The 26,705-nt window shown below is 26.9% G+C and overlaps 1 protein-coding gene across 1 annotated transcript in view; it reads left to right on the forward strand.

Moving 5' to 3' along the window:
* LOC100214647 (uncharacterized) overlaps positions 1–26,119 on the forward strand; it is a 37,345-nt gene extending 11,226 nt beyond the window's left edge. The window contains exons 4-49 of the mRNA XM_065787508.1: positions 1–548; positions 762–911; positions 1,222–1,547; positions 2,239–2,485; positions 2,597–2,634; positions 2,746–2,799; positions 2,929–2,973; positions 3,061–3,150; positions 3,332–3,376; positions 4,528–4,590; positions 4,996–5,076; positions 5,192–5,242; positions 5,537–5,572; positions 5,672–5,707; positions 6,012–6,074; positions 6,410–6,448; positions 6,648–6,797; positions 6,988–7,050; positions 8,295–8,393; positions 8,491–8,550; positions 8,687–8,879; positions 9,088–9,264; positions 9,448–9,752; positions 9,970–10,176; positions 10,516–10,711; positions 11,618–11,803; positions 11,929–12,096; positions 12,218–12,576; positions 12,752–13,217; positions 13,602–13,751; positions 14,009–14,343; positions 14,535–14,781; positions 14,867–15,070; positions 15,534–15,711; positions 16,322–16,493; positions 16,633–16,876; positions 19,053–19,241; positions 20,038–20,154; positions 20,462–20,611; positions 22,805–22,969; positions 23,382–23,621; positions 23,825–24,055; positions 24,499–24,669; positions 24,753–25,095; positions 25,215–25,470; positions 25,661–26,119. The exon at positions 1–548 is cut by the window's left edge and continues 10 nt beyond it. Of these exons, the coding sequence (XP_065643580.1) occupies positions 1–548; positions 762–911; positions 1,222–1,547; positions 2,239–2,485; positions 2,597–2,634; positions 2,746–2,799; positions 2,929–2,973; positions 3,061–3,150; positions 3,332–3,376; positions 4,528–4,590; positions 4,996–5,076; positions 5,192–5,242; positions 5,537–5,572; positions 5,672–5,707; positions 6,012–6,074; positions 6,410–6,448; positions 6,648–6,797; positions 6,988–7,050; positions 8,295–8,393; positions 8,491–8,550; positions 8,687–8,879; positions 9,088–9,264; positions 9,448–9,752; positions 9,970–10,176; positions 10,516–10,711; positions 11,618–11,803; positions 11,929–12,096; positions 12,218–12,576; positions 12,752–13,217; positions 13,602–13,751; positions 14,009–14,343; positions 14,535–14,781; positions 14,867–15,070; positions 15,534–15,711; positions 16,322–16,493; positions 16,633–16,876; positions 19,053–19,241; positions 20,038–20,154; positions 20,462–20,611; positions 22,805–22,969; positions 23,382–23,621; positions 23,825–24,055; positions 24,499–24,669; positions 24,753–25,095; positions 25,215–25,470; positions 25,661–25,960 (8,233 nt within the window). The 3' untranslated portion in view covers positions 25,961–26,119. The remainder of the gene's footprint in view (positions 549–761; positions 912–1,221; positions 1,548–2,238; positions 2,486–2,596; positions 2,635–2,745; positions 2,800–2,928; positions 2,974–3,060; positions 3,151–3,331; positions 3,377–4,527; positions 4,591–4,995; positions 5,077–5,191; positions 5,243–5,536; positions 5,573–5,671; positions 5,708–6,011; positions 6,075–6,409; positions 6,449–6,647; positions 6,798–6,987; positions 7,051–8,294; positions 8,394–8,490; positions 8,551–8,686; positions 8,880–9,087; positions 9,265–9,447; positions 9,753–9,969; positions 10,177–10,515; positions 10,712–11,617; positions 11,804–11,928; positions 12,097–12,217; positions 12,577–12,751; positions 13,218–13,601; positions 13,752–14,008; positions 14,344–14,534; positions 14,782–14,866; positions 15,071–15,533; positions 15,712–16,321; positions 16,494–16,632; positions 16,877–19,052; positions 19,242–20,037; positions 20,155–20,461; positions 20,612–22,804; positions 22,970–23,381; positions 23,622–23,824; positions 24,056–24,498; positions 24,670–24,752; positions 25,096–25,214; positions 25,471–25,660) is intronic.
* The last annotated feature ends 586 nt before the right edge of the window (positions 26,120–26,705 follow it).

Raw genomic sequence — 26,705 nt, forward strand, 5'->3', positions numbered from 1 at the left:
ACCTGTTGATGTAGCTCTTGCTTTTGATTCCTCAAGTAGTGTTGGAGAGTTAGCTTATGAAGAAATGAAAAAATTTGCTCATCAAGTAGTAGATAGCTTTTCTATATCCCAGCAAAATGCTCGGTTTGCTGCTCTTGTTTATGGCAGTAATGCTAGTGTTGAATTTAATTTTGTTCGATATGATTCTGCTCTGGAAATTAAACAGGCCATTCAAAGTTTGTCCTACCTAAAATCAAACACTCGTATCGACAAAGCTTTAGAGGTTGCTAAGTCTGATTTGTTCAGTTTGCAAGGCAAAGTTCGTTCTCGCCGACCTATGATTCTATATGTGTTTTTTGATGGTACTGTTACCAGAAGCATGTCAGATCTTGAATCTGTAGTCCAACCTCTCAAAGATTATGGCGTAAAAATTATTGCTATTGGAGTAGGACCAGAAGTTAATAGATATCAGTTAAAGAAAATTTCTGAAGATAATGCTATATTTTCAGGAAAAAGCTTTAAAGAGCTTGCTCCATTGCTGTATTCTATTGTTGAACAATCTTGCAGTGGTATTCTTCAAATTTTGTTTTTATTTTAATTAGTTTAAACAATTTTTAACTGTTTAGTTTAACTGTTTAACTGTGCTTAACTTTATGTTTTTTACTATAAATTATGTCTAATTATGTTTTTATGTATAAATTATGTATAATTATGTTTTTATGTATAAATTGTTTAGAAGTATAGTTTGTTAATAGTAACAGTATAATTGTTAAAATTTACAGAAAAGTCTGGTAAATGCAGTGCAGTTGAATCAGTAGACAAAGAACTTTGTGCTGGAGTAATAGACGAATGCAGCAACGATTTTGATTGTTTTGGAGAGGCCAAATGTTGCAAAAAAGGATGCAAAAAAAGCTGCATTCCCAAAGCTGGAGGTATTATATATTGTTTGGTTAAATTTTTGTCACCTTATTTGGTTATTAGTATGTTTCTTATCTTCAAAGCTTCTATTCTGTTCATCACTTTTTATAATAATCCTAATGTGTCCTCAATGGAAGCATTTATGTATGTGTATGTGTATATATACATATATATGTATATATACATATATATATATGTATATATATATATATATATATATATATATATATATATATATATATATATATACACATATTAAACACACACCTAAACAAAACCTAAAATTTATATTAATCACAACTTCAAATTTTTAACTTTAAATAGTCTGTCCACGCAAAGTTGATGTTGCATTTGTGCTTCATTTAAACATGGATGCCGATGATTTTGACATAGCACAGTTTTTCCTCAAATCTGCTATAGATAGATTTAAAATTAGTACTAATGGTGCTCATGCTGCTCTATTAACATTTGGTCAAGAAACGGATATCATTTTTGACTTTAAATCTGGGCAGACTTCCAATGATGATTTAAAATCTTTAATTGGTAATATTAAATTTATAAGAGGGAAAGGCAATTTGGAAGATGTTTTGGCAAAAATGTGTGATGCTGTTTTTTGTGTAGCAGGTGGAACAAGAGATGCTGTCCCTAAGGTAAAAAGCAATTATGAAAATTTACATATATATCATAGAATTTTTATCTATTATATTAGTGTTTATCATGTTCAACTGGATGTATTTATGTGGATGCACCACAATAAATGCTGTTTCAACTTTTATAAAAATTTTTAAAAAACATTTCCTTTTTTTAAGTTTAAAGTTTAGAGGTGCCACAGGTTATTAGCAAAGTATTAACCCAAAAAAATCTTGTTTTTATATATTCATTGTATACACAAAAAAATTATTTTGTATACACTAAACATCCTCACATAATGTAAGCACCTAATAATGTAAGGCAGCAACAGTATGATGTAAAAATAAATTAAAAAAAAAAGTTTTGTGTAAATGTTCCCCATGTTATGTTTGAGTAGGTTTATGTAATGGAATATCCTCACATAATGTAAGCACCTAGTAATGTAAGGCAGCAACAATATGATGTAAAAATGAATTAAAAAAAAAAGTTGTGTGTAAATGTTCCCCATGTTAGGTTTGAGTAGGTTGGATTGAATGAATGAATGAATGGATTTCTATTATCTTATGTAACCATGATATTAAGGAAGAGTTCAAGCAATTTTTGGCTTGTTGTATAAATATTTATATAATATAAATATTCAATTGGTTGTATAAATATTTTATTTAATTATCATGAATATTTTTTTTAAAGGCTTTTATATTTATTTAATAGTTACTTTACTTGATTGTTGGTGAAACTGCTTCAGGTGATCCTATTGAGTTAGAAAATCGTATTCAAACATTGCGGTCTCGTGGTGTTGATGTTATTGTTTTGGCAGTTGGTGACAATCTTAATCTCCCATTACTACAATCTCTAACTAGTACTGAACCATTTTCTGAAAGTCGTGTTTGGTTATCCAGAGAATATATTGATACTATGCAATATCTCCAAGATATTGCAGACTTTGCTTGTAGTGAAGGTAAATAATCTCTTATTAAATGTGAATAAAGTGCCTTCTCCACTCTAATTCCTTTATCTAACATACAATCTTAGTATAGATAATAAAAATGTTTCCTTTAAAATTTTTAAGCTGGTGAACTACCTCCAGTTGGGCCTCTAGTCGAAAAGGTAACTTAATATTTCAAAAAAAAACCTTAACAATGTTTTCACAGTTTAATGTATTAAAACTTTTTTGCATAGTTTTTTAAAGTTTTATACTTTTTTAAATTTTGTTACTAGACTTGTGGTGGGAGCACACCAAATGTTTGCTATAGAGGACCTAAAGGATCAAGGGTGAATATTTGTTTCTAATATATGGAAGCACCTAAACAACAACTTTAATAATAGTTTATCTTAAGTTATTTATATTTTGATTTACTTTTTTACTGTAATGACTTACTTTCAATACAATAATTTTTTAAGGGTCGACCAGGACCAGTTGGACAACGTGGAGAACCAGGAGTAGAGGTTTGTTTATTTTGAATTGATTAAAGTTTCTTATTAGTTGGTTTCCACATGTTTTATGGTACTATAGAGGGAAAAAAATATTTTTAGGGATCTACTGGTCCAAAAGGAATTGATGGTCCAAAAGGTATTAAAGGTGAAGATGGAGTTTTAGGACCAAAAGGGAATCGAGGAGAAACTGTATGCATTTTATTGTTTTGTGTGAAACTATTAAGTTATGTGTTTTGAATCTGTATATTTTTTTTTGTAAATCTCAAATATCTCCTTTGTTTTGTAAATATAAGTTCTTCACAGAAGAAATATTTGCTTATTTATTAATATTTTATCAATGGTTTTTTAAAATAAATTTTGTTTATTTTAGGGTTTACCTGGTTTGCCGGGTTTTCCTGGTTATGATGGAATTCCGGTAAGAAAAATATTACATCAACTGCATTTTTCTTTATCTTTTTTCTTCTAACCTTTTATGATATTGTTATAGTGCATTTTTTTAACATAATATACATGGTTTTTAATAATCATTTATACTTTTTTTCTTACATCATTGATTGCATCGTTTTATTTGTTGTTTTTAAGCATTGGATTTTTTATTACAACCTTCACGATTATGATTGTCATGATAAAAAAAATATAAAAAATGCTTGTAAAACTTCAAGTAAAAACTATGAAACTCAGCATATTATAACATCAATATGTGTTAAATACACACACCAAATTATTTTTTTTTTACCATGTGGTTTGCTGCATGAAGTCTGACAAAGTTGTTTTGTTCAGAAGTGATAAAAAGTAGACGTTATGACTGTCATGCTACATAGAGTTAATTTTTAAAAAAAGTTGTAGGGTTTAATGTTGTAACTCTTACATTCTAAATTATGTTTTTTACAGTTTTTTACATTTCTGGAAAGTTTCAAGTCATTTCCATTTTCAGTTCATTTTAATAGCTTAAATCCTGTGAAATGTTATGACTGCCAATATCGTGGAATTGCCCATATATATATATGTATATATATATATATATATATATATATATATATATATATATATATATATATATATATATATATATATATATATATATATATATATATATATATATATATATATAAATATATATATATATATATATATATATTTGTATTTATATGTATATATATATATATATATATATATATATATATATATATATATATATATATATATATATATATATATATATATATATATATATATATGTATATATGTATATATGTATATATATATATGTATATATGTATTTGTATATATATTTTAGAATTCTCCTTTTTTGGTGTTTTCTGGACTCAATTTACAGTTTTTTAAGTTTTCTGTCAAAAATTTTTATTTTTCTTTAACTCTCTTTTTAACTTTCTTTTTTTTTAATTTTTAAATTTTTCTAACTAATATTTTTAAATTTCTAAATAAATATTAACCCATATATGTTGTTCCCAACATATATGGGTTAATATAAGAATTTTTCAAAGTGAATTGATTTGTTCTAAACTTTTTGAAAAGAAGATATGAAATTAAACTGTGTATTTTTAGGGAGTTCCTGGCATAGAAGGAAGAATGGGAGAATATGGTGATTGTGGTTTACCCGGAACACCTGTAAGTCATCTAACATTACCAGTTATAATTACTATGATTTTTCTGGTGTTTCTAACTTTATTAATTTTTAAATTACCTTTCCTTAGTTATAACTCACATAATACATTAATTATTCTAGTATTATTGCTAACTTTATTAACTATTTAATTACCTTTTTTATAATCATAACTTATATAATACCTAATAATTATTCTAATATTTATAATGTTTATAATATTAATATTCTAGTATTATTACTAACTTTATTAACTATTAAATCACCTTGTCTTAATCATAACTCACATAATGCATAGTTATTTTTCTAGTATTATTGCTAACTTTATTAACTTTAAATTTCCTTTTTGAAATTGTAAAGCACATAATACATTTTTTTTTATTCATATAAGTTTTTATATGATGTTCTAGGGAGAAGTTGGACCACCTGGATTAGATGGTTTTAATGGTTCACCTGGAAGACAAGGTCCTGCTGGAGAAAAAGGAAAAAAGGTTGTTCGTTTAAGATGATGAAATATAAAATTGAGAACTTAAGTTAAAACAAATTTTAAAATATAAAGTTTTTTCTAAAAACAGAATAATTAATATCAAAAACTTTTTACTACAGGGTCCTGATGCTCCTTTTGACCCTAATTTGAAAATTTTCCCTGGAGATAAAGTAAGTTTTATAACTTTTTTTTTGATTCCATAGTTCGAATTCTTTGAATTACCAATGTTGCACATACATTTTTTATAATTCTGAACATTTGTTTTTTGTATTTCTATAAATATTTAAATGATATATAAAAGTGCTGCAAAATTAGCATATCTATTGTTATTAAGATGGTTTAGTGTACTAACACTCATGTTTAGTGTAGTTATTAATGGTTATTAATTAACTTTAGTTATTAGTTGTCCTAATCAATAACTGAAAATAAAAACTGCCCTAGTTCCATGCTTTTTTTTTTTTTAGGGAAGTCAAGGTGAAGCAGGTCCTGTTGGATTTAAGGTATTACTTCAAAAAGTTAAATTAAGATTATTTTACAGTAGTTTTAATAATATGTAAATTTATGTAATTTATGTAAATTTAACATGTTATGTTTTAAAGGGAATGCGTGGAATTGATGGACCAAAAGGAGACATGGTTTACTTGAATTTTCACTTTGTTTTTTTAAATTAATAACATTCAAATATATATATATATATATATATATATATATATATATATATATATATATATATATATATATATATATATATATATATATATATATATATATATATATATATATGTATATTCATATATATATTTTTTAAATTAATTATATTTAAATATATATATATATATATTTATATACTATATATATAATATATATATTATATATATGTATACATTTAGTTTTTCATATTTTATTTTGTAATGAACTAAATTTATTAACACTGTTTAGGGAGATAACGGTGTAGATGGTGCTCAAGGATTAAAAGGAGAAGAAGGAGAAATAGGAGAAACGGTTTGTTTTTAAAATTTACATTGAATGTGTTCAATAAAAATTAATTGTGCTCACTCTTTAAAAGTATTTTGATGCTCAATAACAATAACTGCAGTGAAAATCTTCTTGTGAGATATCTAGGGTAGTAATCCAGTATATCATTAGATACTGGGTTAAATTTAATATTGTTTAATAAATCTATAAAATAGTAAATTTGAAAAGCTGATTTGATGCTTTATTTATAATATTGTATATTGTATTGTATATTGTAGAATATTTTGTATACTGTATACTTTTAATATTGAATATTAATAATTTTAAAACTTGAAGTTTACAAATTTAAAAAATCAATTTAGGGTAATTTCATAAACGTGAAAGGACAGAAAGGTTACAGGGCAAGTAGATTTGTTGAATATTATATATATATTTTATATTTTATTGCATGATTCTAAAATGTTATTTTTTTTTTACTTTTATTTTTTACTTTTGTGAAATTTTTTCTTGAAAAATTTTTATTAATGAAAATATTTATAAATAATGATTTATAAATTTAAGTAAACTATTTTGGATAATTGTTTATTTGTTTTTACATAGGGATCTCCTGGTCCACCCGGTCCATTATTTGAAGCAGGAACTAGTACAGATGGGGAAGGCATGGCAGGAGATGTTGGTCCTGATGGCTCAATTGGAGAGAAAGGTTTACCTGGTGAAAGAGGTGAATCTTCTGAAGAAACTGGAAGAAAGGTTTAATTATTTATAACATCTTTATTATTCTTTTAATTTTAAAGTAAATTTAAAATTTCAATTTTATAAATATATACTATATTACAAGAAATATAATTCTTATATAAATATTATAATATGATATTTACATAACAATATAGTATTTTTATAATTATATGTTTATACTTACGTTAATCATTTTTATTTTTAGGGTCAGCCAGGACCTCAGGGTGATCAAGGTGAAGCTGGACCATCTGGACCAGCTGGTCCAAAAGTAAAACTTCTTTTAAATATAGATTGTTTACTTTTATATTTTACATTAAGTAAATGTATAAGGATATAAATTAAGAAATCAAGTGTACATATATGAAACAATGTTCTTGCAGTTATTATTTTATTGACAATAATATAAAAATGAAATAATAAATAATAAAATAAATGATTATAAATACTATATGTGACTGCAAATTTTGTAAGAAAATTATTTTTTAACTAAAATTAATGCAACCCCTCAAGGTTTTACGGGATGTATGTGGTGGTGCTTTATATTACTGGAACACCACTTCGTTGTCAGGAGAGTAGTGGGCATCAATCCAGGGCTTGACATGGTTCTCCAGGATTCAAATATACTCATTGGTGTTGACTTTCTGACCAGATTTGATGAAAATTGGAGCCATTTTGAAACCATCAGATGAAACCAGGCCAAACATTATTACTGATGTTTGGTCTTAAATGTATACTTGACTTGCTCTGGGACTGCTTGGACTGGTTGGTGACAAATGAAAGGATTGGTTGTACTGTTTGACTCAGAATCAACAGTAAACAATTTCTTATCTAAGAAGAGGATAGTCATTGATCTCTTCATCAAGTAGCTCAGAAGTTTCTTTGATCTTTTAAACCTTTTTTCTTTGATACTTAGGGAAGCCAGATGTTAATCTTGACTTTGTCTTAACATCCTCTTGACCATCTAGCTCCTCTCTGACCACATTTCTGATGGTGTGCTCACTCCCTTCAAAAAATTCAGCCCTTGACAGCCTTGATTAATTGATGTGTTTGAACTGACCTATTTAAACCAATGCTTCCTCTTAACACAACCAGCCATTTAAAAACTTTTAACTACAGTGTAGAATGTACTTAGAGGCTTGTTCAGCATCTTGGAAATGTTTTTAGGTGTGGTGCCATTCATGGTCAACAATTGGTTTATTTTTACTGCTCTTTTTCTTTTTACGTTTTTTTGGTTTATTTTTATTTTCAAAGTTTTATGCATAAACAAAAAAAGTTATGTGTGTAAAAATACCAATGGAACATTTATTTTTAAATTACCAAAATTATTACAAAATTTGTGGTTGTATTCGGTAATTAAATTAGGTAGTATTTAACAATGAAGTTATTTATTTATTTCAGTATAATTATTTTAGTTTTTTCTAATAATGAGGTTAAAGAAATTTAATATTATTAATATTATTGTCTGATAATATTTAATAATTTATAGTTATTTGTATGTAAAATTTTGATTAGGGTGCTAAAGGCCTAAAAGGTGAAACAGGAAGGCCAGGAAATTCTGGGGAGAAAGGAGAAAAAGGAAAAGATGGTCAGCAAGGTTTAAAAGGAGAGAAGGTAGTTTCCATTTTCAATTTTTTTCCTTTTCAATTATCTTTCTAGAAATAACTCACTTTTTATATATTTATATATTAATTTTTTTTTACAAAAATAGGGTAATGCTGGAGAACTGGGAGATAAAGGTAAAACTGGTCCGCAAGGGTTTGATGGAAAGGTAAAAAATAAATTTTTATTGTATATTTATTATTAATATTATATATATATATATATATTGTATATTTATTAATAATATTATATATATATATATATATATATATATATATATATATATATATAAATTATTTTTCAAGGTTGTCCCTGGAGCGAAAGGTCAACCTGGTGAAAATAGTAACGAAATAGGAAATCCTGGTCAATCTGGATCTGCAGGCAATCAAGGTCCTCCTGGTAAAAAAGGTCAAGTTGGTCAAATAGGTCAACAAGGAATTGTAGGAGATCGTGGTTCTGTTGGACCAAGAGGCCCAAAAGGCTCTAGCGGAGCTGCTGGTAAACTAATGTTTAATTAAGGATTGTTTAATCATGTATTACTATATTATTGATTAACAGTTGCACCAGAGATTGTAGTTTATATGTGGAAATAACCTTTTATAGTAATATAGTAATGGTTTTTTGTTGGGACAGTTGAATATTTCTGACTTTTGATCTTTAAAACTTGGTGATTAAATTTTATAAAAGAGTTTTGAAAATTATTTAGGATCCCAAGGTCCTCCAGGTGATGTTGGACCAAATGGACCGAAAGGTTATCAAGGTGCAAAAGGTGATGAAGGAAGAAATGGGGACTTGATCCCTGGAAAAAATGGCATCATAGGATCACCTGGAGAAAAAGGTGTCCAAGGACCACAAGGTGTTTTGGGTCCAAAAGGTCCCAAAGGTATTCTGATGTATTATATATATTTATTTAGTTATTTAAGACAATTTCAATTTTTTTTTTTCTAATTTTTCTGTTCTAAAACAATTTTTGTTTTTCTATTTTTATTATTCTACTTTCTTAAATTTAAAAAGTAACTTTGTTTTGTAATTGCGAGATTTTGTACCTAAAACTTTTTTTGTGTAGGCGATGTATCTACCTTAATCTGTTCTGAAGGAAAATGTCCTAAAGGAGAAAAAGGTGTTAGAGGACCTCGAGGAAATGTTGGAGATATTGGTCCACCAGGTGTAAATGGAACAAAAGGCCCTAAAGGATTCCAAGGTGATCAGTGCCCTGTATGTCCTCCTGGTGATCAAGGACCCCCTGGTGAAACAGGTTCATTTGGTAGTCCAGGTAAAGTTGGAGATAAAGGTGATCTAGGAGAAGTTGGTCCTGTTGGTCAAAGAGGAAAAAAAGGTCCACCTGGTGCTGTTGGTATGGCAGGGTTGAAGGTTAAATTTTTTTTTTTAATTTATAATGAAATTTCTATATTATAAATTATAATATTAATTTAATAAAAAATGTTGATCATATATATATATAAATATATATATATATATATATATATATATATATATACACACACACACATCTTTATATATATATATATATACACACACACATCTTTAACATAATAGCCTTTTTAAAAGATGTCGTTCTTTTTTATAGGGTAAGAAAGGAGTTCTTGGTAGTATTGGACCAATAGGAGATAAAGGAGATACTGGTCCTGGGACAAGTTTAGCTCCAAAAGGTGAACGTGGGCTGAATGGGGCTGATGGTAAGCAAGGTGATCGTGGGCCACCTGGTGATAATGGCGACAAAGGCTTTAAAGGTCAGTCTGGAGCACCAGGAAAAAGAGGAATCGATGGTAAAAAGGTATTCTATATTGGTCATTTCAAAAAAATACCAACAATAATGCCAAAATAATAATGCTATTAACATTACTATTATTATTTATATATAATACATAATTTTATTACAATTATTACTACACTAGTATTAAATTGGCAAATATATTTTTAAAAATTATTTTTTGCAAATATATTTGGCAAAAATAAAGCAAGGGGACAAAACATGTTTTAAAAGAAAAGTAAAATTATATTTTTAATTTTTAATTTTTATTTACATACTTTATGTTTATGTTTTTATAGTTGAAAGTAATAAATAAATTATTTTTAAAAATAATAAAAAAATGTTTTTAAAAATTTTTTAAAGGGTGCCATTGGGTTAACTGGTGAAACTGGATTAGATGGTGGGCGTGGAATACCTGGAAGTCCTGGTGACCCAGGTGATGGAGAAATGGGTTTAGCAGGAGAGGTAGGAAGTGATGGGCGTATTGGAGATCAAGGACCAATTGGGGATTCAGGTCCTGATGGTCCTGTTGGTGAACCAGGAGCTGGTCCAACAGAAGGTAAAAACTTTTCTTTTTACTAAATTTTTTAAAAAGATGATAGGTATGATACTTAAATATGATAACTAATATTATATTAATAATTATTAATTATTAATTATTACTTATAAATATTATGATAACCAGGGCTGTGGATTTGGAGTCGCTAAATAAAATCGCGACTCCGACTCCAGTAGTAAAACTTCTCAGTATTGCACGTGGATGTACAAAATATTCAATTAACCTTATATTTATACTAAATTTCAAAGAACTTTTCATAAATTTGGCAAAAAAAAATTTTTTAACTTATCGAGTAATATTTTTTAAAGAATTCAAAGAATTTTTTGAAAATTTTGCTTCGGAATCAGAGTTGGAGTTGGAGTCATACTCTGAAAGTTTCAACAACTGGAGTCAGAGTTGGATTCAGTACTTTTTTTTTATGACTCCACAACCCTGATGTTAACTAATATTATATTAATAATCATTAACTATTACTATATTAATAATAATTAATAATAATAATCATTTTTTTGGTTTTTATTTATTTTTTTAACATTTTTTAAAATATTGAAGCTTTACTCTTTTCTATATTTAAAAAAAAATAATAATAAAATTATGTTTACATTATTCTTTAACTTATAAAAAAAAACATTTTTTTTACTGGCGACATAAAGAATGTACTTACATTATTAGTCATTCTCATAATACATGTCTATGTATATGTTTTTTATGTTCAAGTCAGAACTTGAGCATAAAAAAAAACTAAAATTATTTTGTTAATTATTATCATAATTATCATAATTTATCTTTACATTTTTTTATGTTTTTTTAAACTTATAAAAATATCGTAAAAATGAGACAACAATTGAATAAAAGAAAATTTAAAGAACATATAAAAATTTTTTTTTAATTTTAAATAAACTTTAGAAGAGTTGAAAGAGTTATCAAAAAGCACTGTTGGTGAAAAAGGAATCAAAGGAGAAAAAGGGGATCAGGGTGCAATAGGACCTAAAGGGGTTACTGGAATAAAAGGTCAAAGAGGTTCTAAAGGGATACATGGTGATGATGGTCCAAAAGGTTTTGGAGGCATAACTGGTGAAAAAGGAGAATCTGGTTAGTATATTATTATTGTAAATTTTTTACAAATTTAAATTTGTATTATAATAAAGTAAAAAGCAAAATAATTTAGAAAATTTTTAAAATTATTTTGCTTTAAATTTGCTATTCAAATGTAATAGGAAAAAATGGCACTGACGGCAAACCAGGGTCATCAGGGCTCCCTGGGAAGCAAGGTAGAAAAGGTGAACCTGGAGAAATTGGACTCCGTGGTCCTGATGGTGTTACAGAGCGTGGAGAAAAAGGTAAAGAAGGAGAACCTGGTATGCCTGGAAAGGATGGTGAAGATGGTAAGTGGCCACATTTTTATGATTACATTTTTATTTTTTATTATTTCTTAATTAGAATTTTTGTAAAAATTAGTTTTTATGTTGAAGGTGTTACACAAAGTAAGTAAGATTTCTTTTTCAGCTCCTCCTCCACCTGGATGTTTCACATTTGGTGATCCTACAGATATTGCTTTTATTCTTGATTCATCACGAAGCGTCACTAGGGATCATTTTAATCGCCAGAAAGAATTTGTCAAAACAATTCTTGGTGAATTTCCTCTTGGTGAAGAGCTAACACAGGCTGGTATAATCAAATACGGTCGCACAGCTGACATAGAAATTAACTTTGGAGAGTTCCTTACACAAACAGACCTTTTTAATGCAATTGACAAAATAAAGCATTCACAAGCAGATGAATCTCGTTTGGATCTTGCATTAAAAAAAGCTCACGAAGAGTTATTTACATCTCAAGGAGCACGCAGTGATAAAGATATAGAAAAGGTGAGTAGAGTACTCTAACAATAATAATTTATTTTTTTTAATTCATTATTTTTAATAATATTGAATTATTAATTAATTTAATTTCATTTATTTATATTTAATTAGTTATTTTGAAATGTTTTTTTTACTACAGTGTCTAAAATTTATTCTCTACAAAAATTTCTTTATTTTTAAGGCTATAGTTATACTTGGTGATGGATATATTAGCGGTGGAGGAAATAGATCAAGAGATCTCATTGAAAGCGCTAAAAAAGAAGCTGCTAAATTAAGAGAATTAGGTGTACTAATATTCACTATTGGTGTTGGGGCTGAACCCAATTCATTGCTTCTTCAAAATTTTGCATCTAAAAAAACATACTATATAACTGTTAAAGATTATGGCCAGCTTATTGGAAAAATTGGCGCTCTTAAGACTTCAATTTCATCAGCATGCAATGTTGTTACTCCTGGTGAACCTGGTCGAGATGGTAGACCTGGAGAAAAAGGTCTTGTTGGAGAAAAGGGTAGAAAAGGTAATGATGGCATCTCACCAAAAGGTTTACAAGGACCTAAAGGTGTTAAAGGAGAGAAAGGAAGTTTAGGTGTTGGAATTAAAGGTTTGCCTGGAGATGAAGGGCCTATTGGTCCTATTGGAGAATACGGTTAGTTGACTTGAATATTGTTTTAAATATATATTTGAGATAAGTATATATATATATATATATATATATATATATATATATATATATATATATATATATATATATATATATATATATATAACTATGTTTTATATAGGTAATTTAAACTTTAATCTTGCTTAATTTTGATTTTAGTAAATAATTTATACATAATTTTTATTTAATTTTTAATTAATTAATAAATAATTTTTATGTATTTTAGTACTGGACTATGTGTTATTATTTATTATTACTTTCTTTGTTTGTTTTTTATTTGTTTATTACTTTTATTTGTTTTATTATATTTTTTATTTATTATTGTTCAATAATTTGTCAATTTGTCTATAATTTATTTAATTTGTCAAGGAATTCCTGGTAAAGATGGGTTGTCTGTAGATGGTGCTCCAGGTCTTAAAGGAGCTCGTGGAGAATCAGGTGATAGTATCAAAGGAATAAAAGGGTTACGTGGAAAAGTTGGTGATGTTGGTTTACCTGGTGTTGATTCAAAGCAAATATGTAAGTTTAAATTTATAGAACACATCAAATTTGGATCATAGTTTTGCATGCAAATTTACTCAATCAAATATTATATGCTTATAGATATTTATATATTTATAAATTTATAAATGTAGTACTTTTTCTATATACTTTTTACTTATTTATATATACTAAAATTTAAATTTTAGTCTGATAAAAATTTTAACTAAGTTTATAAGTTTATATATTTTAATAGTTTATTTATAATTATCAATTAAAAACTTTGTTTCTTTTAGTATGTGATAAGGTTTTACAAACAGACATGCTGTTTTTATTGGATTCTTCAGGAAGTGTAGGTGATGAAAACTTTGATAAAATGAAAGAGTTTGTAAAGAGCATTGTTTTAAAATTTGATGTTGATAATCAGTTGACACGTGTTGGTATAATAAAGTTTGATTCTGATGCTGAAATTACCATCCAATTATCAGATCATAAATCTTTAAAGGATTTATTAAATGATATCGATAGTATACGCTATACTGAAGGAATCCAAACTCGTATTGATAAAGCATTAGAGAGAGCAATGGAAGCGTTTTCTGAGAAAAATGGTGGTAGAGCTGATGCAACCAAGGTATGAAAATAAATTTTTTAAACTATGGAAATTTTTTAAATTTATAGTTTCTATATATATATATATATATATATATATATATATATATATATATATATATATATATATATATATATATATATATATATATATATATATATATATATATATATATATATATATATATATATGTTTGAGTTATTTGAATTCAGGCACTGGTATTGTTAGCAGATGGGCAAAATTCATTTATTGAAGGTTCACAAGATTTAGATGAGGAGTTGAAGCCTTTAATAGATGCTAAGGTTTTGCGTTATGTTATTGGTATTGGCCGCGAACTGGACTTAAAAGAGCTTGAAGATATTGCAACCAATAATATTGCTATTTATGCTGATAGTTTTGATGAGTTAAAGTTTAAGGTTGACGAGCAAATAAGCCGAATAGCTGAGCGTGGTTGCCAAGGTAAAAAGTTTTGTAGGCTTGATAGTAGGGTAATAAATATGGTGAATAAGGCACATATAGTTAAATTTTTTTTTGATTTTTCAAGGTCCACCTGGTCCACCTGGAATAAATGGTGCTCCAGGAAGAGATGGAAAACCTGGTGCAGATGGACCAGCAGGTTCAAGTCCTCAAGGTGAACAAGGGTCACCCGGACGAAAAGGTACCAAAGGTATACAAGGAGATGCAGTTGGAGATGGAACTGAAGGAGAAAAAGGTGATATTGGTGATGAAGGTCCAATAGGTTTTCCAGGTGAATAATATTTACAAAATTGATAGTTCTTTTGTTTTTTATAATGGTTTATAGGTAAGGATTCATGTATAATATATCCAATTCATGTATAATATATCCTATTTTTGTATAAATAAAATAAAATTTAACATGTGTAATTAATGTAAATATAAAAATCCATAAATAATTAATAAGTATATAATTGCTATATACTATTTGTTAGGGGAGATTACCTATTATCAGGAGGTTTAACTGTGTTGTTTTAGCATCATATATATAGTTATTTTGAATTCAAGTTATGAGTTATGAACTTATATATAGAAATATTTATATTATAAATAATAGAGTTTTGAACTTTTAAATCTTTGAATTTTAAAAATCATAATTTTATATAATAACTAGCAACATTTTTATAATGAAAATTTACATTGCTATGACTACAATGTTGCCCATGGTTACAAATGGTTAAAGTTTTCGATTTTAGGTTGCACCAATGAAATAGGAGAAATCAATGATATCCCAACGGATATAGCTTTTGCTCTTGATGCATCTGCTTCATTTTATGAGGAAGGTTTTCAACAAGAGAAAGATTTTGTTAAAAGTGTCATTGATAAAATTGAGCTCTCAAGCTCTGGTGTTCGAGTTGGTGTTCTCACTTACAGGTACTACTTAAACCAAATTGATTTACCCCTCTCAACCCCACTCAATAAATAAATAAAAGAAGAACATTAGTTCAATTATAGAAAAACTTCAACAAAATAACAACTAAATAATATCAATTAAATAACAGACCAGATCTAGCAAGATATATGGCAAATTTAAGCTGAACAATAGTTTAAGGCTGTACATGCACTGCATAGGTCCTCAAACTATATGCTTTTCATGCACATAAAAAAAAAAAAAAACTTTAATAAATTATAAATCAACTGAAATTAATTAAGTAGTTAATTTAATAAGATTTAAATGGAAATTTGCATTATGACTTTGAAGGGTTAATAATGCTGACTTTAAATTAAAAGGTCTGTGGTTTAGCACTTGTTCTGATTATAAATACATTTTAAGTGTAATTACAATAAATTTTAATTAGTTTTTTTTTTAATTGATTATGTTAATATTTTGTAAATTAACTATGTTAATTATGTTAATGTTTTGTTAATTATGTTAATTATTTTAATATTTTGTTAATTAGTTGTGCATATTATGTTATTAGTTAATATAGTTATATTAGTAATTTACTTAAAAAATTATTTATTTTTTCCAAATTTTTTTAAGTGATGAAGCTAAAATAAGAATTCGTTTTGATTACTCCTTTGACAAAGAAGACGTTAAAAAAGCAATTGACAACATTCCATATGATAGCATGGGAACAAGAATAGATTTAGGTTTAGAAGCAGCTAAGGAATTATTTTTAGAAAAGAGTGGTGGAAGAGGAAGCTCCAAAAAGGTAAAGAAAAAAAAAGATTGTTTAAGATAAATTATCCATTTTTCTAACAACCTAAAGTTTATTTTATTTTTTGAAATTTAATTTAGAGAAATGAGCTTTAAAGTGTGCTTTTAAAAAATTTTTTTTTACATAACACTAGGTTTTGATATTGCTAACTGATGGTCAGCAAACTTATATTCCTGATGCTAAAGATCCTGTTGACTATGCAAAAGAGTTAGCTGAATATGGAGTTGACATATTTGCGATAGGAATTGGTGATGAAATTAATAAAGTTGATTTAGAGGATTTAATATCAAAGCCTCAACATATTTTCCTTTCAGATGATATAAACAGCTTGATTACAGATTTGAGTAAAGATATTTCGACTGCTTTATCTTGTGAAGGTTATTTTTTAATATACTGTTTTTGTTATTCTTTTTTTTTTAAGAGTATTCATAAATATTATATATATATATATATATATATATATATATATATATATATATATATATATATATATATATATATATATATATATATATATATATATATATATATAATATATATATATATATATATATATATACATATATATATATATATATATATATGAATATTTTTTTTTAATTTTTGTTTTGTCTTATATTATTTTTTTATGAAAAGCAAATTAAATATTTATATAATAATATTTTTTTTTTAATATGTTGTATTTAATTCTGTTGTCCTTGGTGTTGCTAGTTAATCATTAAATTTTTATTTAAATATTTTTTTATTGTTAGTTTTTATGTTTTTATTTATAGAGTGTTGTTTTATTGATCTTTTTAATATAGTTTAGTTTCATTTTCACTTTTAATTTTATTTTTAACTGCATTACGTTATTTATTTTTGTATTAAATTTATTTATAAATTTTACATTGATTTATGGATTTTAATACATTTTTATTAAATAAAATTTGCTACTTGATACTAATATAATTTAGGCTGTTGCATCTTTAAATGTGTTGATGAATATTATCCCTTGATTCCCAAATGCTCTAAAATTCACATGGTTGGCTGATGCACATACTTACTTTTTAATTTGCCTGTTTGTCATAAAATTAGATTTAAATCCCCTAAAGATAATGGATGACAATTGTTGTTTATTTTTGTCAATCCCCTGACAATTTTTTTACCTGCTTTTGTTTAGCATCAATCATCAATCACAAATCATCATCAATCATAAATCATCATCACAATTTATAATCATCACAAATTATCACAAATCGCCATTGTTCAATTAACAACTTTTCTTTTTGTTCTTTATAATTTTCTTTTGTCAAATATTTATAAATATTTGATAAAAAAAGATTATATTTGTATATAATCTCAGAAATCTTTTGAATCTAATGACCGCTCCTGTCATTCCAAAGAAATAATGAATCCATTTTTACATCCAAATCGCTCCTGCTTTCATTACTAAAATTATTTCTCACTAGAACTCTTCAACAGCCTGTGGACAACATTTCTGTCACAGTCTTATAAAAGCGTTTTTGTAAGACAGTGACAGGAATTTTGTAACCTCAGAACTTTCTTTGTTACTATTTACTATTTAACTAGTGCTTAAAAAAATCTTGTCAAAAAATCTGATTGAAAATGGTGTTGTTCTAATTTATAAAGAAATTTGGAGATCACTCTGACTTCTCTAAGTAATGCACAGTAATGCCTTGTACTTACTGTGAATTAGCACAGTATTATTGTATTATTAGCAAAGTCTTTGAATCTTTAATTAAAAAGCTTTTAATATCTCATCTTGAGTCCAACAATATACTCTCTGACAAACAATACAGATTTCGATCATCTCTTTCTACTACTGACTTATACAATAGTAAGATTTTGCACGACACAGAAGCAGTGATGTAAGTTCTATTGCTATGACATTCATGCTTTGTATAAAGTTTGGCATTTTGGCCTACTTCATAAGCATGTGACCTAATGATGCATTCAGTACCTTTTAAAATTATTGAATTATTATTTTCTAACCGTAGTATTAGAATTGTTTTCGATGGACAATACTCTCCCTAATTTTCTGTACTTCTGGGGTACCACAAGGTTCCATCCTTGGTTCTATGTTGTTTTTATATTAACCAATTTTCTCCTTTATATTAAAGAACTTTCCTAATAATACTTCCTATAAAGCGGTTCCTTTTACTAATAACTCAAATAGAGTCAATTGCATCATCAGCAATTCAACTTTTTAATGTAACTGTTTAAATATCATTTTTATTTATCTTTTTTACCTTCTTCAAAGAGCATCAATTCTGTGTGAATTCACTGTGGGCTTTTTCTTGGTGTTTTCCTTATTCATATAATTTAAAGCTTTTTAAGTTCTTGTTAATCATTTTTTGTTCTTCAGTATTCTTCTTTTCATTCTGTCCCAACTGTCCTTAATTACCTTATATAATTTTCTTAATTTAATGCATGTTTGTAATATTTTTAAAAAATTTTTTAAAACTTTGAACAAAAATTTATAAATTAAAAATTTTATAAGAAATAAAATAAAGCAAGTTTTTTTTTTGAAATTAAAGAAAATAATTTACATAGGTGGTCCTCGTGGTCCGCCTGGTCAACCTGGTGATGATGGTCCTCCAGGAAGTATTGGTCCTGCTGGTGAAGTTGGAAGAGGCGGCTTGAAAGGTGATAGAGGAGATCCAGGTTTAGGACCTAAAGGTGATAAAGGAGAACCAGGATTAACAAATAAAGTAGGAGAGAAAGGAGATAGAGGATATAGAGGTATGGCAACATTATAATTAGTTAAGATATATAATTAAGTTTAAATATGGTTAAAACTGGTAAAAATAGTAAAAATAATATAGCAAAATATAAACATAATTAAAATAAGAAACAATAAGATTAAATTTTATATATATATATATATATATATATATATATATATATATATATATATATATATATATATATATATATATATGTATACATGTGTTAGGTATAAGGTTTCATATATAATTTATATTTATCTGAATTTCCAAATTTATAAAGTTATTTTTTATATATTTTTACTTATGCAATACTTTATACTTTTATTATTTGAAAAATCTTTTTGTTGTTAAACAAAAAGGAGGAAGATGTTTTTACTATAATTTATGTTTCTAAAGTTTACGATGACCCCATCTTATAATTATTCTAAAAAAAGAAAAAACTTCTTTAAGCACATCCTTTTATATCAAAAATTTTCTTCTACCTCTACAAATGTTTCATTCCTTTCAAAGTAAATTAATTCAAAATTCATTGCAAATTTTTTAACACAAAATCATATAAGTTATTACCTTTTTCAAGACTTCAATGATTCAAAATTTTAGACTTCAATGATTCAAAATTTTAGACTTCAATGATTCAAAATTTTAGAGTGAAAACCATGAAAGTTGAGCTAAAGTCTCAATTAACCTCACCCTTACTCAATTAAACTAAACTTTAATTACTTAGTAGTTTTATCAAACAAGAAAGAACATTTCTCAAAGGTTACAATTTTGGTTTACATAAACTAATTCAAAATATTCATAATTTAAAGGTCATGATGGACCTAATGGTGCACCAGGACTTCATGGAGCTAAAGGATTACCTGGACCAAAAGGTGCTCAAGGAGACTCCGGTTTTCAAGGAATTGATGGAAACAAGGGACAAAAAGGTTTCTATTTTACTTATTTTATTTTGATTTACATACATTTATTTTTTTATTTTGTTTTTTTACATTTATGTCTGTGTCTTGCCTATGGCTGTTTAGTTGTGGAGCTTGATGCTTTAATGACCCAACCTAATTTCAATGTTAAATGCATCTGTGGTGAAGTGGTTAGAGTTCTGGTTTAAAAACTGAAGGTCCGTGGTTTGAAGCCAGCTCTAGCCACATATGCATAATTGGTAAAAAAGGAGGCATGAACTTTCTGCTTAAATAGATTTATTTGTGTTTGTATATATAAACTTTTTTTAAATTTTAGGATCAATGGGCGCAAAGGGTCCCAAAGGTAGTTCGACTGAACAAGTTGGAGCAAAAGGAGTTCCAGGTGATAAAGGAGATAAAGGACCTGTTGGTGAGCCAGGTAAATTACCCCCTGGTTCTAAATTTGAAGATCTTGATGGACCGAAAGGTAAAAATATTTAAGTATTTTAGTTATTTGGTTAATTTTGAAATTGGTTAAAATTACTTAATATTTTAATTGGTAAAATTTATTAAAATTATTTCATAATTTAATAAAGTATTTATACTATATTTATATATATAATAAAATTTTTTTTTAACATAGTGGACACCATAATAATATATTAGTGGTGTCTACTATGTGAAAAAATTTTTAAAACCACGCAAATTAAATTTTTTCCCATTCTGGTGTTTCTGTACAATATACCAATTTTTAATTACAAACTTTGAATTACTGTTCTAGTGCCCCCTCAAAGCTATTGAACATTTAGAAGGTCCCTAATAGTAAAAAAAAAAGCTTTTCAAAATTATATAAAAATTTCAAAAATAATAATCATTTTATAAAATGATTTTAGATTTTATTGCAAAGAAAACAATACTTTTTAACTGAAAATCATAAAAGGGAATTTTACAATATATTTGTTTTATAATTTTTTTTTTCATTGTTTAAGACCCTCAAATATTTATCGGGTCCCTAATATTTTCAAAAAAAAAATTTTTCAAAAATATGTCAACGTGGTACTCAAATGAAGCGAAATTATATAAAAATTTCAAAAATAATATAGATTTCAAATATAGAATTGTTATTTTTGGTTTTATTACATGAAAAATTACGTTTTTTAACAAAAAACAAAAAAATGCATTTTTTATGTATTTTTATGACAATTTTGATAAATAAGTTAAAATTTTTCCAAATTAAATATTATTTTTGAAATTTTATATAATTTTGCTTCATTTGAGTACCAGGTTGACATACTTTTAAAAAACTTTTTTTTTGAAAATATTAGGGACTCATTAAATATTCGAGGGTCTTGAGGGACCCCTTAAAATATTTTTTATTCAAAAAAATTTTAAATCTAGTGTTTTTGTATTAGATAGAACACATTAAGGGGGTCTCTGCATATATTTTTCAAAAATGTTGTTTTTTGGGACACCCTAAGTAAGGTAGCATAAATAGCATAATTAACAGCAAGCAAAACAGCAACAAGGTAGCATAAATAAGATAATTAACCAAAACAATCCATTGTATAATGTTACCAGTAAATAGCATTTTATTACCTTAATTTTGTTGAATTCATTTTTTTTTTTTAACTTTTGGCTAATGATCAATTAGAAAATTTCAAATCACTTTAAAAGTTAAATTTCAAAAGAAAATAAGTTAAAAATACAAAACTTTTATCTCCAGCTAGAAGTTGTAAGCTATGCTAAAACTTGTGTGTCATTTTTTGAACTTTTATGTCAAGGTAGAGCTTACGTGTCAAAGTAGAAGTTGTATGTCAAGCTAGAACTAAAGAAATGAAAATAAAAAAGGATATAGGGTAGATAAGGGTATTATGAGCACCTTAAGCGAAAATTGGATAATTTTTAAGAATAATCATGCCGGATCCAAAATTTTTGCAAATAAAAAATTTTCAGGGATCACTTCTCATGATCTACTTAGATATTTGGGTGCCCAAAATTTAATCTTAAAAACACAGAGGTTTTAAACAAGTAGCAAAAGTGCTCATATTACCCAGACCACTTGGTAATATGAGCACTTTAAATTAGCTCAAAAAAATAACATCAAGTAAAAAAATACCAACCTGACAATTAGAACTAATTTGAGAAGTAATATGATTCATTATTAACAAAACTTATTATTAAAAGATCAATTTTGATTTAAAATAACTTTTTTTTGATAATAAGAAGTTAAACTAAAACATTGATTAAAAGTTGTTTATAAACTATGTATTGAAAGTCTTAGTTTAAACCTCTGGCTCCCATTAACCTTCGATAAACATTTCTACTATTTAGCTTATTAAGTATGAAATTTTACCAATAAAAAAATGAAGTTGTTTTTTAATCAAACATTTAATCACTTTTTTTAGTAATTAACTAAAGAATGTTAAAACTATTATATTATTTTGGAAGAACATAAATTATAATTGTTTTTAAAAGAACAATTTTTTATTTTAAAAAGGTTACATAAGGTTTATTTTAAAAATTTTACAACTTTATATATAATGATATATAATAAGGTTTTATATTCCATAAAAAAATACTTTATCTTTTTTTATCTTTACTTATTTATTTTCTTTGTTTAATTTTTTTTTTACAAGATTTCGAATGTCTAAAATTAGTTACACTATTTTGCTTTTCTTAGGTCCTCTTGGTCCAAAAGGTGAAGTAGGTGGTCCAGGAAGACCAGGTAAATTTCTTATTGCACCAGGTCAAATTGGTTTAGCTGGTTTGAAAGGTGATAAAGGAGAATCTGGTAAGTTTGGAGATATTGGATATGAAGGAGATGCTGGAACAAAGGGAACCAAAGGTAGTTATCAATTTAATTTAAGTTTTTTCATAATTTTTTTTTTTTTTTTAATGTTACTTATAAATGTTTTCCCGGAACCACTAATGTTAGAGTGGTATTGAGAATATACGATTATGTGTCTAATATGTGACTATTTTGGGACGTTCTTTCTCGGTGGATGAGCATTTTTTAGTCTTGATTTCTGTTTTTAATTTATTTTTGTTTTTATTGTTATTTGTAAATTATACAAATAACGATTTTTATCTATTATTTTATTATAAAAAAAAGCTATATATTATAATAATAGATTGTTGTAGAAGTAAGCCAATTTAATAAGAAGACAATAATTTTTTCAAAATATATATTTTAGAATTTTCAAAATTATATTTCAGAATGTTTAATGCATTATTACATAGTTGTTTATGTTTTTTAGGAGAGCAAGGCGATATGGGTAAAATAGGAAGGTTAGGGGATGATGGTCCTGTAGGTAATATGGGTGCGATTGGAGATGTTGGTGATGAAGGTGACCAAGGCATTAGTTTAAAAGGCGAACAAGGTGAACAAGGCATGCCAGGTGAAAGAGGTTCACAAGGACCAAAAGGAGAAGATGGTTTACCAGGTTTTTTTGGAATGCCTGGACCAAGAGGTGACAAAGGAGAACAAGGACCTCGAGGTGAGTTTAAATGGTTTATATATATATGTATATATTTATATATATATATATATGTATATGTATATATATATATATATATATATATATATATATATATATATATATATATATATATATATATATATATATATATATATATATATACACTGTTATTTTTTATTTACATATATATATATATATATTATATTTATATTTATAAAAAGGTAAACAGCAAACATTAGATCAAACAATTCAGTTTAAAGCATCAAAAGGTATTAGAGGAGAAAAGGGATATACAGGCGACTTTGGTCTGCAAGGAGAAACTGGTGAGCCTGGAGTGGCAGTTGGAGCTCAAGGTCAAAGGGGTGATAAAGGACTTGAAGGACCAAAAGGTGAAACAGGAGAGCAAGGAGTGCAAGGAGACGAAGGACTCAAAGGGTTACCTGGCAAACCTGGTAATTATACCTTTATATCTCAATTAATAAGTATAACTTAATATGTTATCTCAAGTTAAATCTGAAATAGTATTTTCAATGTTTTAAACTTTTTATTAATTTAGGTTTACTACAAGTTAAAATTATTGAGTGACTGAATATTTAATGACTATCAGGGTATATAGGTTAGGGTATATAGGTCAGGGAAATTGTTAATGTAAAATCCATATGTGAATACATAACTAGTCGCTCTGGTTTAAATGAGACATATATTTGTCATGCAAAAAATCATTTTTGTGCAATAATAATGTTCAAAAATAAATAATTAAACAAATGTTAAAAACGAAAAACAAAAAATATTATCACTAGTAGTTAGTATTTTTAATGTTATTATTTTTATAAAATTATATGATATTACCATAAATGTATAATATTTAGTTTTTATATAATCTTTTTATTTATAGGACCAAATGGACAAATTGGAGACACAGGGGAACGTGGAGATCAAGGCCCAAAAGGACCTGTTGGTGATGTAGGTGAAAGAATTGGAGGATCAGAAAAAGGGGAGCTTGGAAGTATTGGTTTAATGGGTCTAGGTGGAAGAAAAGGCACAAAGGCAGAAAGAGGCGATAAAGGTTTTTAATTATTTTTTTTATCAAAAGTAGTTTTTTTTTATTGTTATGATTTAAAATTAATTTTTTTATTTTTTATTTTATAGGTATTAAAGGAAAAGTTGGTTCTCAAGGTCTGAAAGGAGTAAGAGGTAGTCCAGGTTTTACGGGTCTTCCAGGCGAACCTGGTCCATCTGGACAACGCGGACAAACAGGCCCGTCAGGAGATAAAGGTGAGACTGGGGATGAAGGAAAACCCGGTCCTGCTGGATCAAGTGGTGTTGCTGAAGGTTTCTACATTGTTCGTCATTCGCTGAGCAGTATTGTTCCATCATGCCCTCGTAATTACAAGATTTTATGGAGTGGTTATTCTTTGGTGTATACTGTAGGTAATGGTCAAGCACACGCACAAGACCTTGGTACAGCAGGATCTTGTGTGAAATCATTTAGGTAGAAATTTTTTTTTGGTCTTATCTTTTCATAAATAAACTTACTGCATACAATAAAAATTTCTTGTTTTGTTACATTAATTACAGCAATAATGATTTAATTATAATAATAATTTTCAGCAAGTTACCTTTCTTGTTCTGCGGTATAAGCGGCAAATGTAAATACGCATCAAGAAACGACTTCGTTTATTGGCTTTCAGGATCCGAAAATGAGCCTAAAACATTCGTGAAAAGTTCAGCTGTAGAACCTTATATCAGTCGATGTGTAGTTTGCGAGACACCCTCCATTCATATTGCTGTTCACAGTCAAGATAGATATCGACCTGATTGTCCTGCTAACTGGGAAGCGTTATGGGAGGGTTATAGCTTTTTAATGGTAATAGTTTAGATAATCATTAATTATTAAATTAATTAATAACTTTTTTAATATTAATAAGTTAATTTAAATGCTTAAAATTTAAAATTACTGTATAATGATTTTTGGTCACGTATTTTTGAAGAATTTTGAATATTATTAGGAGTTTCAAAAGATATCGTTAATTATATTGTTTTTGCTTTTTTATTAGGTTGCTGCAGCAGGTAACACAGGAGCAGGTCAATCACTTTCTTCTGCTGGCTCGTGTTTAGAAACATTTCGCCCTAAAACGATAGTTGAGTGCCAAGGATCTGGAGGAACCTGTAATTTCTTTTCAGATAAATTTAGTTTTTGGTTGACAACTATTGCTCCTGACAAGCAATTCCAGACTGAAGAGTTAGAAATTTTTGGAGATGATGACGAATTACACAAGAGAGTATCAACTTGCCAAGTTTGTATTCGCAAGCTAAAAGGAAGCACCGGAAATATTATTGAGCCACCGAACGGATAACTCTCACCTAACATTTTTTGTTTGAATGTTTATATTTAGTGATTATATTAGGTTATTATAATAATTGTTTTAATTTTTGTCTAACAATGGTTTAAAGTTGTTTAAATCTGTTGGAAATTTCATTTAAAATCAGTTTTAAATATATTTTATAAAGCAAAAGTTTGTTTTTATTCGTTGCGCTTTTTTCTCTTTCAATATTTTGTTCATTTTGAGTTTTAACTTGTCATTTTTATCTGAATCTTATCTCATTTTTTCACTTTGCTATAAACCAATATTAATTTTTGTATGTCAAAAGTTTATACTGGTTTATCTTTTATTTTATAAAATAAATGTTTTTTATTGTTTTATTGCCTTGACAAAATTATTTCAGTTAAAAACGCTTCAAAAACATTTAGAAAAAATTCGCTTTCAGCTCATAGAGATCTAAAATAATGTTAGATATAAAATTTTTATATCTAACATTATTTTATTTGGTTTTTTTACTTTAATCATGAAAATATAGACCTTAAAAAATTTGTTGTTGTTGTTGTTTTACTCTACTGTTAGATAAAATACGCAAAGGTCTCATATAGTAAGTTTTTTTTTTTTTTTTGTGCCGCATCTTGCGGAAGTAAGACGTGCTTTTTATTAACGATAAATAAAAATCTTTACAAATTAAAACAGTTTTTAATAGATTGCAATTACTTACTTAGTATGATGTGCTAACATGGTGTTCTAATGAATTATCTCAAATAGATTCAAATTT

This window comes from Hydra vulgaris, chromosome 01 (genome assembly GCF_038396675.1).
Source record: "Hydra vulgaris chromosome 01, alternate assembly HydraT2T_AEP".
Classification (NCBI taxonomy): domain Eukaryota; kingdom Metazoa; phylum Cnidaria; class Hydrozoa; order Anthoathecata; family Hydridae; genus Hydra; species Hydra vulgaris.